Raw genomic sequence first — 15,736 nt, forward strand, 5'->3', positions numbered from 1 at the left:
AAAAAGATGATAGAAATGGAGAGCCAGGCTTGGGTCTGGGGAGGAATTCAGAGATGTTTTTCTTTTTTAAAGCAGAAGTGGTTTTCTTGTTTCACTTCAGTTTTCAACTATGGCCAGGGACCTGAGCAGCTTCCCTGAGAGCAGCCCCATCCAGATCACTGTGAAGCGCAAGGAACCCCAGCGGAGGATGGTGTGCATGGGGCCGGAGGACATGCGGAAGGTGGAGGACCTGGAATACCTATCTCCCTACTAGCTGAGGGCCCAGGGCACCCCTGGTTGGCTGGCCATCAGCCTTGGCCCAGGGCCCTCAGGAATTAAACTCGCCAGAGAAATCACGGACTGACTACCCTGCCAGCGCAGGGCCTGGCGGTACTGGTACGAGGCCATCCCTGGGCCAGGGCCAAATTCACCCAGAAACACTGCAGCTCCCCACCCCCATTAAAGAACTGCACGTCACCCAGCAACCCCAAGTTCTGCTTCCTGCTTCTAGACAGCCTCAGCCACGCCAGGCCGGCTGCCACCCACCTCCTAGCTTTTGCCAGGATGAAGTCAGGATGGTGGTGGAGTAGAATGGAGGGTAGCTGGACTGTGGGGACATTGCTACCACCCTGCTCCTTGGCTCTGCCTTCGCTCCTGCCCTGTGGGGCAGTCTTCACAAGGACTGAGAGCAGTGGACAGATGTGGCGGCCGAAGATCAGCACTAGATCTGAGCTCTAGAGGGATGCAGCACAAAGCGTCCAAGTAGGGGCAGCTTCTGCTTGAATTCTGGCTCCTCCTCTTACAGGAAGGGAGAGCATGGGCAGGTGACAAGCTTCCTGGGCCAGGGAGCTCACTAAAGTATGGGGATGAGACTGCAGGCCTGGGTGCAGGGTCAGTACGGGCACAGCGGAACCGGGACTCAGCAGCAGGGAGCTGCTCCGCGGCTGGGGGCTCCCTTTACCCTCACTGCGGAGGTGCAAGGTGGAGGCTGGGAACCACAGCTAAGAGGGAAGATGTGCTTATGAGAGGGTAAGAAGGAAGGCGATGGTAGATGTGCCCAAGCCCTGAGCTCTTCCTACAAGGACAGCTTAGAGGACCAACCTGTGCATGGTTGGCACCTGGCGCAGGAAGAAGCAGAGGCTAAGTGTGCACGCCACCGCAGTCTTGGTCAGGAGTCCGAGGAGGTCTGCACGGGCATTCTATTCATTTGTTGCTAGAACTACTAGCAACAGCTTACAACTCAAAGGACTTGGCGGTGCTTTAAACCCAGCTTGGAAAGGCTCAAGGGCCAGAGAACAGTGCTCCCTATACATCATGCCCACACCTGCAACAGCTCTCCCAGCGCTGCCCACATTGCTGTCACCCAGGTCCCCATGGCCATGGTTGTCCTCTCTCCGGCCTGAGCCCAGCAGTGCTCAGTGCTCAGCAGGCTGTACTTGTGGGGCGCGAGAGGCCGAAGCATCCTGGAGCAGGGCTGGCGGTGTCCGTGCTGCGGCCATCAGTGAGCGAGACCGAAGTTCCATCCCTAGCCACACCGAGCTCACTGACAGTGCTGCAGACCACAGACAGCACAGCCTCTCACCTGCCGTTCCACCCTTGCTTTCCAGGAAGTCAGTACAGCTTGGGGGTCATCCAGAGCATGGGAGGAGGCCACATGGATTTAGCAGTCCTCAGCCGAGCCCTGGATTCTATAACAAAGAATTAAAACTCACACACAAAATATAAGTTATTTATTTGGCCACAGAACCTGGAGTCTGAACTGAGCACAGGAGGAGCAGGGACCAGCAGGGGGGCCCACACAGAGCCTGCCCTCCCTCCCACCCCACTCCCCATCAGTGAGGAACAGAATGCTGCCCATGGCCACATTCACCGCTAGCCTCCTGAGACCCTGATTTCCACCTCTGGGGCATGCTACAGGCAGGGGAACCACGGAAGATGCCGTGGCCATCGAAGCCACCACTGGAGGGGAGGGTGCATGCACTGCCACCCCCCCGCCTTGTTCTATCAGGGAGGTAGCGGGCAAAGGCTGGGTCCAGCACTGTAGGGACTGTCATCTCCTCCATCTGTGGAGACAGGAGGGAAACAAGATGGGAATCCTGCCTGTAATTGGAGGAGCCCGCAGTGTACCTTCGCCTGGCACCATCTCTGTCTAAGCCCAGACCTCCATGCAGACGTGGCCACTGGGATGCCCGCCACCAGTGAGGTCTTTAGGTGTTCACCCTCCTATCTGGGATCCTCTAGTCTATGTAAGGCTTGCTAAGTCCCAAGAGAAAACTTAACCAACTCCTCCCTGCCTGCCCACTCAAAAGCACAACCAAGACCGGAACTCTGGTTTCAGGACTCCAGAGTCCTGACGTACTGCCTCGAGCTGGAGACCCAGACATGCCTGCTGGAGTGGCCTGAGTCTTCTGGTGCCCCCACCGGCCACCGAGAAACTGACTCCACAAACCACTCAAGACAGGGTGCACGGGAAAGGTCCCTCAGAACTCCATGCCACAGGGAGAGAATGCAGAGGGACTAACTGAGGGCGGGGACGGGGCACCCCAGCCCCTGCCTCCACACACTCACATCCGCAGGCACTTGTCCTTCCCACCACTTGCCACTCTCTGGCCATCTGGACTCCAGTCGACAGCGTAGACCTAAACCAGGAGGGGTGGGGCGGTGAAGTGCCATGGGGAGGAGGGCCACATGCAATTCAGTACCCTGTCCGTGGGGTCAGCCCTACCTCATCCGCATGGCCTGGTAGGTCTGTGGCCAGCTTCTGGGCCTTCACGTCCCACACCTTCAATGTGCTGTCACTGCTGCCGCTGACCAACAGCCGGCTGTCGGCTGACCACGCGATCTGGTACACGGCGGCTACGTGGCCACGCAGCGAAGCCAGGTACCTGGGCCAGAGAAGACGGAGATGGATGTCAGATCCTCAGATAGGTATGAGGGTCCCCACTCCACCAGTGGTTCCTAACTTCAGCTGCCTCTCAGAATGACCGGGACCTTTTGCAAAACCATGCAGTCTGGCCCCCATGCCTCGGCATTTTCATTGCTGTGTTCACAACCACGCTGCAAAGCTCCAAAGGAGCTGCTTCACGATGCCTCTAGCCAGGCCTCCCTGCCCGCACGGACCCGCGTGCCTCACATGCCAAGGCAGCCACCTGCTTAGCCCGCCTGCCCAGCACCCCTGAAGCGGCCTGCTGGCAGGTGACAGCCATAGGCCTCGCTGAGGCTCAGTTTCCATCTTGTTCAGGTCAATAAAACCCAGGGCCTTCACGCTGAGCTGCACCTTTAGCCTAGCTTGTTTTTTTTTTTTTTGCCATGCTGGGTATTGAACTCAGGACCTTGCACTTGCCAGGTAAGCACTTATTCTACTTGAGCTATCTCCCTGGCCCTAGCCTGCTTTATTTTGAGGCATGATCTGGCTAAGTTGCCCAGGTGGGATTCAAACTTGTGATCCTCCTGGTCCTCCCCCAGTGCTGAGGTGATACAAGAATACCACCTGCCTGGGCAGTTTTCTCCAAGAGAAGAGAGGGAGGGGAGGGGGAGGGGAGGAGAGGAGGAAGGGGAGGGGAGAAGAAAAAAGAAAAGAAAAAACCGAATTAAATACTTCAAGGAGTTGCTGCATGAAAACACTCAATGCCAGACCCATCAGTTCCTCTTCATCACTCTCGAGGGTTCCCTTTTCTTGCACCCGTCTCTGCCTCACCACCAACCTACCTAACCCTGAGGATGCTAAACATCCTCCCCAGGCCTTCTCAGACCTCAACTGGCAGCAGAATCACGTGCATGCATCAGGGTCCCCTGTGACTCCCCCCCCCCCCAACCTTGATAAAATGCAGATTCTGATGCCCAAGGCTAGGCTGGAGGCCACAACTTCCCATTTCTACCAAGCTCCGGCAAGTGCCAATGCACCTGTCTGTGGACCTTACCCCGAGGAAGACAACACTGACTACATCACTAACCCAGCTACTTTTCATCGTCTCGTGGCCTGCAGCATGCCTGGCCCTTGGCCGTTTCTCTCCTTCAATATGGAGTGAACTAGCACTTTTTTTTGGGTACCAGGAATTGAATGCAGGATCCTGAACTTGCCGGGCAGGTACTGTGCTGCTGAGGGATATTCCTGGCCCTGGATGACTATTTTTAATGTCCATTTAGTACCATCTAATTCACCCTTGTAGCTCCTGAGAGGTAGGATGTCCTTGTACTACAGAAGAGAAGCAGAGGCTCAGGAAACCTTAGCCCAGGCTACACAGGTGGGAGGTGGCATCACCTCGCTCCTGCCACTGCCCACAGAGGAACAGCCCAGCCCTCAACTCACTTGCCCGTCCTGCCGTCCCACAGCTTGATGGACTTGTCAAAGGAAGCACTGGCCACGATGCGCGAGTCAGGAGAGAAGAGCACCTGGTTGATGAGGGCCTGGTGTCCTGTCATGCGTGCAAGGGGCTTCTTGTCCTCTGCTGGGGACCACAGGAACAAGGTGAAGTCATCGGAGCCAGACACAAGCCTCTCTGGACCCTGGCCCTGGGGGCAGCGGAAAGCGCACCGTGTTGGATGTGGTCAGACAACGATCACACATACCAGGGACAGAGGCCAGGGCCGCGGGAGTGGGGCCTGGCCGGCCCCTCGCTTGCATGTAACCCCCAAAGGAAAGCAAATCCTATGCGTGCATGTGGAATGATTCCTAAGATATATAATAGTAAGACAGGATAGAATGGACTTGCTATCTGGGTCGTACGTCTGTAAGGAGACACGTATGGGTACACATGAAGTCTCCGCGAGGAGACACAGGTGCTGGCAGCACCAGATGCTTCCAGATGGGAAACGTGTCAGGATCTGCCTTATTTATACCTCACACCACGTCAAATGTGTCCTGTTACAAACTAAGTAAAATTTAAAAGGCAGTGCCCTGGAATGCAATAAATAAGCAAATAAAACACAAAGTAAAATGCTTCCAGCATCATAAGACTGAACTGCAAACAAGCACATGCAAGAACCTTTCCTCGGAACAGGCTCGCTGTGAGCAGGGTGAGAAGGGGGGCAGAGGTCAGCGGCGAGTGCCTCGGGCAGCAGAGCAAGAAGACGGGCTGGGTGCTGAGGGGCATGCGCTCACCCGCGCAAGGTTGTACCGGCTCAGTGCCCTCTCCTTCAGCTCCTGCACTGTGTCCAGATCCCAGGGAGAGAGATGAGAAACAACACTGATTAGAAGATCCAACACAAGCGGCTGAAACGTCCCTTCCGCTGCAGGACCGGCTTCTTCCTGGGCAGCCTTCTCCCCTCTTCTCCCACTCACTCACAGGACCCCTGGAGGTCTTGGGCATTGACTGTGGCCTCAGCAGGCTCGAAGGCCCCTGTACGCAGGGCATAGTCGGTGCTGAGTGCCATGGTGTTCACCCAGTGGCCATGGCCTTGAAGAGTCCGGCATAGCACACCCTAGGATGAAGGGAGAGAGCTCAGACATTCACCCACCCAGGCCAGGGGCCAAGTCAGACACACAGACACAGGCAGACAGACAGAGACACACACACGGCACACCCCACGGCACAGTGAGATACGTCAGACACACATCCACCCCACTCTACCCTTAGGAGGCCAGGCGCAGAAGATGGGTGGGCGGCATGGGAGAACCAAGACCCATGCATCTTGCTCATTGTGATCTTACTCCCCAGGCCCAAGTCCCTCTCCACTTGTGAGAGAAATGTACCAGAATAAAAGTGTTACGTTGCAAAAATCTAAACAGGCTTCCCACAGCAGGACTTCCCAGAGCCTGGCATGCTAACAGGGCTGCTGGAACTCTCACAGCAGTGTGGCACTGATGCCAGAACCCCCTGTCCCAGAAGCACCTCCCTGACGGGACGCCCAGCGCACTCAGGAGACACTGCACCCACGTGCCACGTGCCCTCCCACCATGGGCACCCGGCCCCTCCCGGCTCTCACATCATGGGCCCTCCACACTTTGATGGTGCGGTCCTGGGAGGCAGAGTACAGAAGGCCGTCCCCTCCCCAGCGGAGACAGGTGACTGACTGCGTGTGCCCGGTGAGGACGCGCTCACAGCGGCCTGCAGCTGTGTCCCAGACCCGCACGCTGCCGTCCTTGGAGCTGCTGGCCACATAGCGGCACTCAGGGTTCCTGGCAAAGGGAAAGCAGATGCAACTTTTCTGACCTGGCTACCTGTCTGCCCATCTCACCTCCCATCCCCAACTCAAAGGCTGGGCACAATATCTCGACAGCTTCCTGTCCCATGATCTGGGGGCCTGCAAGATGGTTTTCAGGCCTAGACAAGCAGCTTCCCCCAAACTGCAGGGCAGGTTGGGACTTGGAAGGCCTCATCCTCCATCTGCCAGCAACTGTCCCTGGCATCTAGATGCCCACTTTGTCCCTCAGGGAAAGAGGCACATTAAGGGGGAAGGAGGCAGCTTCGAGGCCTCCCATTTGCCTGAGTTAGTGTCACTTACGCATGGAGGGGCTCCCAGCTCAGACCTGTGATCCACTTGCTGTGGCCGGCAAGCGTCCTGCCCACCTGGTTCCCTGTGCTTGGGTCCCATAGGAGAATCTGAAGAAGAAACTCACCAAATTAAACCTCTCTAAACTATCCCACCAGAGGTCCCCTAGCTTACTCCCCTCCCAAGACCCCAGAACCTGATTCTGAATGCCCAAGGGAGTCGCAAGCCCCTGCCCAGTTATGCCAAAAGTACCTACCTGGCCATTCTTGCAGCCGGAGGCCAGCTTCTTGCCATCTGGGGACCAGGATATGCTAAGGACCCAGTGCCTGTGTCCTACAAAAGCAGGGAAGAAGGGAGGGACCCCATCCATCTTCCCCTCTGGACTAGCAACACAAGGGACATGTAGACACTCCCTAACTAAACGCCACATGAGTGGAAGAACAAAAGGACACACAGGAGGCTTTCCTGGCCAAGGGAGAACCACACATCCTGCTGCAGACGGCTGTCACTTTCAGGGGCCTCCGACCAGGGCACGGTCCACAGGCACCAGGCCACACAGCAGGCTGTGAGCAGCAGGCAAGTGGATGTAGCGTCATCTGTTTACAGTCACTCCTCACTGCTCACGCTGTGGCCCGGAAGGCCTTCTCCTGTCAGGTCGGGGGGCACGCATTACAGCCTCATTGGAGCTACACCCCACTGTGAACTGCACAGGCGAGGACCTAGGGTGTGCGCCCCTTAGGAGAATCTAGTGCCTGGTGATGTGAGGTGGGGCGCAGGCAGTGATGCTAGTACTGGGGAGCAGCTCCGAATGCAGACTGACATGTGCAGGGAGGTTGACAGCAAGATTATGGAGTCGACTAGACATAAACAACACTCCCTGTCTCCCATCACCCCAATGCAGGTCTGGCTGCAAGGAAACAAGCTGAGGGCTCCCAATGATTCTATACTACAGTGAGCTATAATTATTATTTTGTGTACTTTACAGTAATAAAGTACACAATAAACAACACGTTTCAATCATCCCCCTCCACTGCTCTGTGGAAGAACTGTCTTCCATCACAGCACCCAGTGCCACAGAGGTGGGGGACCTGTGGTGTGAAGGGTCTCCACACATCACTCCTTGTAACTCTCAAAACAGACCTAACACAGGGAACAAAGGAAGAATTATGCTCACTTTCCCGATGTGAAAACTCAAGCTTAAGACTTCAGGGATCCACCCTGCGCACAAGCGGTCGCTGGCTAGTCTGGGATATAATAGCAATTCTCCTAGTGTGGTCCCCAGACCAGCAGCATCAGCACACCTACAATGTATTAGGAATGCAAATTCTCAGGTCCTAGGGCTGGGGAGAGAGCTCAGTGGCTTAAGCACCTGCCTGGCAAGCACAAGATCCTGGGTTCAATCTACAGTACAAAACAAACAAAACTCAGGTCCTACCTTCAACCCAAAAGATCTTGGGGTGGGACCTACTACCAATCTGTATTCTGGGTGATCTCATGCATGCTGAAGTCTGGACTCTGCTTCCAGGTCAGGCTCTCCTGACAGGCGCACACTAACTCTGCCCCAGTGTCTGCTAGTTTGTAAGTGGGTGGTGAGGCGTAAGGGCCTCTACCCGGGGACAGACGACACTGAACTGGATCTTAAGGGGTGGAATCAGCTCTAGACCACCCTAGGAGCTAATGGGCAGGGCAAATCAGCGCCCTGCCACTGCACAGAGGTCCTCTAAGTGGCTAGAGGCATACTGACCCTTGCATGTGAAATGTGGTGTCTCCGTGGTGAGGTCCCAAAAGCGCACCGTAGTGTCTCCAGAGCCACTGGCCAGGTACCTGGGAAGAGAGGTCACAACTGCAGCTGAGGCCACTTCTCCCTCTCTGCCCCCCATTTCAGTGGTACTGGGAATGGAACCCAGGGAGCACCAGGCTACACTCCCCCAGCCCTTTTTGAGACAGGATTCAGTAGGCTGACTAAGGCTGATGTGTAATTCTCCTGCCTCAGTCTCCTCAGTAGCTACAGTTACAGGTGTGCACTGCATGGGTTTGTCTGCTACCCTTCCGACAGAAACAGTAACCAACTTTTTTGGCCATACTCAGTATCAACCACAGGGCCTCCTGCATGGATAGGCATAGGCAGGCCTTCTATTGCTCGGCTAGACCTCTAGTTTTTTTTTTTTGGAACTGGGGATTGAACTCAGGCCCCTGTGCTTGCCAGGCAAGTGTTTATTCTATTGAGCCATCTCCCCAGCCCCACAAACCTCTAGTCTTATAAAAAAGTTTTTGAAAGGAATCCCAGTTTCACAAGGAAATAAACTTGGGAAGGTGAAGTGATTTGTCCAAGCCATATAACTTGGGAGGGCTAGAGCTGAGTTTGCAGCTGGGATCCCCAGTATGAAGTCCAGGAAGGGCTCTCTTAAAGGCTGGTGTCCTCTAGGCTTTAGAGACCAAATCTCAATAGCGAAGTCCCCTACTTCGCACTTGAACCTAGAGCTCAAGTCTAAGATAGGCACCCTGAGGCCCCATTGATGTTAATTCTGGCCGACTCTCCCCATTCTAGTCAAATGCCGAGCCTAGCTACCATCTCCACAACCGTGCTACTGTCCTTACTTTCCTGTGGGGCTGAAGGCCACAGAAATGACTGCTTCGCTGTGACCTTCTAAGGAGCTGGTGCAGCGAGTCACAGCCCGGACCCTGAAGATGGCCTGTGGTTGGTAGATGATGTCTACGACCTTCTCTGTCTCCACTGCTTGGGATTCCAAGGTCTTCCCCAGGGAGGACACGATCTCAGCATCGTGAACATAGAACGCCAGGGGCAGGGGATCCTCCTGAAGGACAAACATAAAGACAGCTCTTACATTGAAGGGTGTTATGGTTTGGGTATAGGTTCCCCCCCCTCCCCCCCCAGCCTCATGCAGTCCTGGGGCAGCTTCTGGAGTTTGCGATTGATTATGGTGGATATAGCTGCTGCACCTGCCCTGGGGCAGGTAATCTGCATTACAAGGCAAGGAGGGGTCAGAGGCTGGCTAGCTGCCTGAGCTGCTGCCATGCCCTTTGCTCTCTGCTGTTTGTCACCACCTCGAAAGGTTGCTCTCCGCTAATGGTGCCACTTTGCCTTGGAGTCAGCTGAGTATGGACTGAAACCTCCAGTGACTGTGAGCTATATAAGCCTTTCCTTCCTTCATTTTGAGTGTTGGGTATTTGCCCAGTAACGAGAGAAGAGTGACTGAGACAAAGGGTGTGCACAGAACACCTCTGCCCAGGTCGCTTGCTGCTGTTCAGAAGGACTGTGTCCCACTGCCTTCTTTATCCCTGCTTGGGATAACCTCCCGATTCTGCATTGAGCAAGATATTTTTAATCCTTGAAGAGCAATCTCTGGTCACTTATATGACATGAAACCTTTTATCTGCATTTCACAACAGCCCTGGGAAACAGACATTAATATCCCCTCTTGATGGATTAAAAAACAGGCTCAGAGCATGTAAGTAACTAGTTCAAAGTCTTGTTGCTAACGGCTAATGTAGATTCTTCAAAAAGAACGGTAAAGTCCAGGATTAAGGTTAGCATAGCACATTATACAGTGTTTTCCAGACCAACAGACCATGCAGCACCTGTGTAACAAGCATTCACACAGCTGGTTAAAAGCGCAGTCACTCCGGAAGTATAATACTTGTGGAATGAATTACTGAATCAGGATCTGAATCGAGGATCCCTTGGCCCTAAGGTCACAGAACTACTGCTCTCTGCTAATAGTGAGATCCTTTAATACTCCCTCGTTGCATGCTCCAAAAGTGAAGCACAGGGTCTGGGTTACATGAGCACAGGAAATCCATCCATCCATCCATCCATCCATCCATCCATTCATTTGTGCGTTCAACAAACCCGTGTTTGGGGCTGGCTTAGGTCTGGTCCAGGAGCTGCACTTCGGGCACACCTCCCGGACAGCAGCTCTTCATAAACTGGCTAAAAGGTTAAGAGCACGGCTTTTGAGGCTGATTTTGGTTTCAGTTCCAAATCTCTCCACCTACTGCGCAGCACTGAGCTAATAATTTAATACTTTCACGCTGTCACACGGAGAAAATTAAAGTGTCTCCTCTTTGGGGCCGTGACGAGGAGTGAGGGTACCACCGCACTCAACGCGTGCAAAATGCAAGGGCAAGGTCCCGAGTTCGATTTCCGGTGCCAACAAACAAACGCATCCTCTCCACAGGGAAATCTGATGCTCAAGGTACTTTCGCGCTGCTGCCATCTCCGGTCCTCTCCGGGCGACAGGTGGGGACCCAGGCGACGTCGGCCTCCCAGGTCCCGAACAGGCGGGCCCTCGAACCCCCGACCCTCGGTGTCCCGGTGCCCCCGGGCCCGCTCACCTGCGCCAGCAGCGCGTTGCACACGAGCTGCAGCCGCTCGGGGGTGATGTCCACCGGCACGTCGAACGCGGAGCCCAGCAGCTGCCCGCCCTCATCCTGGAACTGCACCAGCAGCCGCTGCACGTCGGGCGCCGCCGCCTCGGCCTGAGCGAACAAGTAGGGCGGCTGTCAGCGCGGGCGCCCGGCCGCTAGGTCTCCGTTTCGCCTCCCTCCAGCCTCGGGGACCCGGCCGGAGCCGAGCCGCGGCGCCCGCGCCCCACGCGCTCACACCCACCACAGTCTCCGCCGCCATCCTGCCTCCCCACGTGGAACAGAAAGGCTCGGGACAAGCAGAGCGCCGCCTCCGTGCCAAGAGCGGCCGCCGCCGGCCACAGCGCCCCCTGGCGTCCGGAGGTGGAGTCACGCCGCGCCCGGCTTCTGCTGGCGCCCTGTCAATTAATTCGTTAATTAATTCGTGAATTCCTGTGTGCTTAGAATGCAGTAACAACACAAATTCTTGCCCCGTTTCACGGAGGAGGAAACCGAGGAGCTAAGAGAGAAATTAATTTGCCGGACAGAGGCTGAATGGGCTGTGTTCCAGGCAGCCTCCCCCTTCAGGGGTGGCTTATAAAATCAGGAACCAACTATAGGGCTGAGGGCAGGGTCCAGTGAATAATATTTGGTGAGCACAGAAGCAATCAGTCTCTACAGTTACCAACACTGTACAGAATGAGAATCGTGCTAATGATAACATTGCGTCGAGAGGCAAAGGGGAGAGGCACAGGCTGGGCGCTCTGGGGGTAAAAAGAATCCAGATGTGTGTGTTACAGATAGGTACTAGTTCTCGGTGATGAATGTGGGCTTTACATTCTGAAAATATGGACTACGAAAGCATGGCAGCATTGCGTCAGGCGGGGTTCGGCAGGGCTTAGCTCATGTAGTTCTCACGGCCCTCTTTTCTCCCCGTGTTGCAGACGAGGGTCTGACGCGGAGCGCGGCGAATGGGAGCTTTCCTGTGGGGGCACCCGGGCTCCTCAGCAACCGCTCTGCCGTCCCTGGCTCCCTGTCCTGCAGCGGTTGGAGGCTCTGTCCTTTGTGCCTCACCTAGTTGCTTGTTCTCTGCAGCTGTACAGCTACATTAATGATGCTGAGTCGCCGTCACTCCCTGTGTGTCCCCCAAACATCTCCTCTCACGCATTCTCCACACTCCCCTTTTCAACCCTCAAACCTGATCTGTTACTGACAAAGTGTTTCCCTTAAAACCCTGGCCTGGCTCTCTGACATGTAGGAATAGACCAGGCTCCTGTGTATGGCGTTCAGCTTTGAGATCTCCAGCCACCTTTCTCTCTTGAAGATCAAATCCTTCTGGCATTTTCTGGGCTCTTCCTGAACCTGGGCCTTTCCATAAACAGTTTTCTCTGTCTGGGGCACTTAAAGACTGAGCCATCGGGGCGGGGAAATGGCTCAGTGGAATAAGCGCTTCCCTGGCAAGCGCAAGGGCCTGAGTTCAATCCCTGGTTCCACAAAAAAAAAAAAAAAAAAGACTAAGCCATCTTTCCCCAAATACATAGATCAAAGAATATAGGTCTTTAAGGAGGTGGTAAAGGTTAAGTAAAGTCACAAAAGCAAGGCCCCAATCCCACAGAGTTGGTGCCCTTATAAGAAGAGAAACAGGGCTGGTGAGATGGTTCAGTGGTCTAAAGCACCCACTGAGAACAAGCTAAGCTAAGCAAAGCACAGGGACCGCGGTTCAATCCCCCAGCTCCACAAGCCAGCCAGCCCCGCCCCCTGGTGGGCTGAGCTGGCCACACACACACACACACACACACACACACACATAAATAAATAAATAAAAATAAAGAGGATGAGAAGATTCAATAAATAAATAAATAAATGAATAAATAAATGAAGAGAAACAGAATTTAGAGCGCTTCCCTGCTCCTTCTGCCCCCTCTCTGTCCCTGTCCCTCCCTCCCTCCCTCCGTTGTGTTTAGATCTCACACTTGAGAAGAGGCCCTGTGAACTGAGAAGACAGCTGTCTTCAAGCAGAGGAGAGAGGCCTTGCCGGAAACCAACAGTGATGGTGCCATCATGTTGGATTTCTCCACTCCAGACCTGCTAGAAAGTCTATGACTGTTGTTTAAGCCTCCCAGCCTGTAGAATTCTGCTAGGGTAGCCCTCGCCAGCTATTTCAGAAACAGTTCTTCATTCTTCCAACTTTCCTTAATATTTCTCCACCTACCCTTCCATCCATCCATCCATCCATCCATCCATCCATCCATCCTTCCTTCCATCCATCCATCCATCCATCCATCCACCCACTCAACAAAGGTATGACCACCTGCTCTCTTCCAGATATTGCTTTTGGAACTCTACTTATATATTAACTCATTTCTCATTCAGGAAATTTTTCTCTAAAACATCACATTACCCAGATTTGTGTTTTTCAGACATCCTCCTTTTCCTCATAGTTAGAAATCACAGATTTCAATCCCCGGTTCCGCAAAAAACAAACAAACAAACAAACAAACAAACAAACAACAAAACTAGAAATCACAGATCCATGGAATTATTCTAGTCATTCAATCAACCTATTTTACTGAGTGCCTGCTCTATACCACACGCTGTTAGGGACACTTTTATTTATTTATTTATTTATTTATTTATTTATTTATTTATTTGTGTGTGTGTGTGTGTGTGTGTGTGTGGCCAGCTCAGCCCACCCGGGGGCAGGGCTGGCTGGCATGTGGTGCTGGGGGATTGAACCGCGGTCCCCGGGTTTTTGCTAAAGCTTGTTCTAAGTAGGTGCTTCAGACCACTGAGCCATCCCACCAGCCCCTGTTAGAGACACTTGGAATAGGTAAGGGAATAGGACACTAGGACATAATTCTTTGTCTTTGTGAGTGTTCTCTGCTTCCATTATTCAGTTTCTGGTATATACAAGATGCATAGGAAATGCTTGTGGAAGGAATTACTGAATTGGGATTTGAATCTAGGATCTTTGGCTCTAAAGTCACAGAACCAAAGGTCTCTGCTAATGGTGAGATCTTTTAATATTACTTCACTGCTTGCTCCATTAATAAGGCTTATGGTTTGTGATACCACAAGACAGGGAATTCATTCATTCATTCATTCATTCATTCATTCATTCATTCATTCAACAAACATGTTTAGCAAGAGATGGTGGCCCATATCTGCGGTCCCAATTACTTGGGTGGCTGAGGCAGGAAGATTGTTTGAGGGCAGGAGTTTGAAACCAGTTTGGGCAATATAGCAAGATTTCATCTCAAAACAAAACATGTTAAACTGAGCCTTATACTCAGCAGGACAGTAGAACCTGTCCAAGATCTCTTAACTCTGTTTCCACATGTCCAAGGTCATGGAAGAGAACATAATATAGGGTGGATGACTTGGTCTATGCATCTTGTTTAGTCTCTTTCAGGTAAATTGGAGATATATAGGGAACAGTGAAGAGTAGAGGTGAATGGGGAAATGCATCAGCATGAAGATGCCATTCATTCATTCATTCATTCATTCATTCATTCATTCATTCAGAAAGCACACATCAGGCATTGACTCTGCCAGGCTTCTCTTTCTCCAGGGGAGCCAAGCTGCCAGAGCTACTGCCCTTGGCCTCTGGGAGGAAGATTCTGGGTCTGACTTGGACACCCTGGGGAGCAGGAGGGATGTCTGCATCCAATGAAGACAGTCTTGGAATTAGGCCTTGGGGCCTCTCCGCTGGCTGTCCCAGACAACCCGGCTGTGGTGGTGAATGCACCAGGCCCAAGAGGGTCCTCTTCTGATGAGGGAAACCTGAAGAGTGGTCCCTGTGGGAAGGTGGGGGTCACAGCTCTCAGTCTCCAGCCCATGAGATTTCCATCTGGTGGGGGAGAAGCACAGCCCCCCACCTCTGGCCACATGTCAGATAGGGGGACGTGGCTAACGGATTCAGTCATAGAGGGAGGGCAGCAGACAGCACAAGTACCCAAACAGCAGCCCACTCAGGCTGCCCTGAGGTAGCCAGTCCTATTGGTCTTCCTGAGAAGCAAGGACATTTTCAACAGCCAAAGGTAGGAGGAGAAGGCTAAGGCACAGGAAACGAGGACCAATGGGAGAAGCAAGCATGTTTCCTCCTCCTGGCCTTCCCCTCCCTCCACAAAGACATTTCTGGAAGTCTCCAGTTGGTTGAGGACCTGGGCAGCTGTTCTGTGTCCAAGTCCGCCTGTCTATCAGCTGTCACTCTGCTCCTAAAATAGCAGGGAAGGGGGGAAGAGGTTGTTTATCTGGAGGGAGGTGGGGAAGGGGCATTAGAGCTGTGCCCAGCAAGGGGCGTCTGTGTTGGGGGAGGTGGTTCCTGTCTCTGCTGTCTCTTTTAGTCTTGGGAGAATGCATGTCAGAGAGCCCCCACCTCCACCCCACCCCAGCCAGGGTAGTCAAGGGGAAGAGGATGGCCAGCTCCTCCACGTGGCCATGACTGTCCACTCTGGGGAGGGCGAGGGCCTTGAGTATCAGTGACAGACTACAGGGACACCTGCTCCTGTGCCCAAATATGGTGTGGAGCCACTAGCTGGGGTGATAAAATCTCCTCTGTAGGGTGGAAGAGGAGGCAGAGGCCGCTGGCCACTGTGAATGTGAGAGCCTGGGGGTGTAGCAGAGGGAAGAGGCAGCACTGCAGAGAGGGTGAGCTGGTTGGGAGGGACAAGGAGGAGGCGCTGAGGGCTTTCAGGCCTCTGGGGTGGTGGCTTCATCTACTGGGCTAGGGGGGACAAAGGAAGCACAGGGATGTGGATACCTCTTCAACGGGGACCAAGGTCCAAGCCAATGTAGTGCCCTTCAGGATTCGGGGTTGTTGGGAGTGGGTCCAGTCCAGGCAGAATCCCCACCCTGCGCCCTGGTGCGGTTGGATCTGGAGTTCTGGATCTCAGGCCAGGAGCCCTGCTCGGGGCCTGGAGCTACGAGCTGACCAGGCTGGTCCATCCTGACAGATGGC

General features: G+C 53.8%; 2 protein-coding genes across 4 annotated transcripts in view; one reads left to right on the forward strand and one right to left on the reverse strand.

The window, feature by feature from the left end:
* The window catches only part of Fndc8 (fibronectin type III domain containing 8), a 7,106-nt gene extending 6,687 nt beyond the window's left edge, over positions 1-419 (forward strand). The window contains exon 2 of the mRNA XM_004635515.2: positions 101-419. Within this exon, the coding sequence (XP_004635572.1) occupies positions 101-253 (153 nt within the window). The 3' untranslated portion in view covers positions 254-419. The remainder of the gene's footprint in view (positions 1-100) is intronic.
* Positions 420-1,731: 1,312 nt separating this feature from the next.
* Nle1 (notchless homolog 1) lies at positions 1,732-11,079 on the reverse strand. 3 transcript variants are annotated; one of them, XM_004635516.3, is made up of 13 exons: positions 11,042-11,079; positions 10,768-10,911; positions 9,010-9,227; positions 8,156-8,235; positions 6,668-6,744; positions 6,424-6,521; positions 5,905-6,097; positions 5,265-5,400; positions 5,081-5,127; positions 4,289-4,491; positions 2,705-2,864; positions 2,548-2,618; positions 1,732-2,042 (listed from the first exon to the last, which is right to left on the reverse strand). In XM_004635516.3, exons 1-13 carry the CDS (start codon positions 11,057-11,059, stop codon positions 2,030-2,032), a joined length of 1,458 nt encoding a protein of 485 aa, XP_004635573.2. In that variant the 5' UTR covers positions 11,060-11,079; the 3' UTR covers positions 1,732-2,029. The 3 variants fall into 3 exon arrangements, with proteins under 3 accessions (XP_004635573.2, XP_023575791.1, XP_023575793.1); XM_023720023.1 differs by having other exon boundaries at positions 11,036-11,070; XM_023720025.1 differs by lacking the exons at positions 8,156-8,235; positions 9,010-9,227; positions 10,768-10,911; positions 11,042-11,079 and having other exon boundaries at positions 6,449-6,521; positions 6,668-6,748.
* Between the last annotated feature and the right edge of the window lie 4,657 nt (positions 11,080-15,736).

Source organism: Octodon degus, unplaced genomic scaffold (genome assembly GCF_000260255.1).
Source record: "Octodon degus isolate 3935 unplaced genomic scaffold, OctDeg1.0 scaffold00072, whole genome shotgun sequence".
In the NCBI taxonomy this organism is placed as follows: domain Eukaryota; kingdom Metazoa; phylum Chordata; class Mammalia; order Rodentia; family Octodontidae; genus Octodon; species Octodon degus.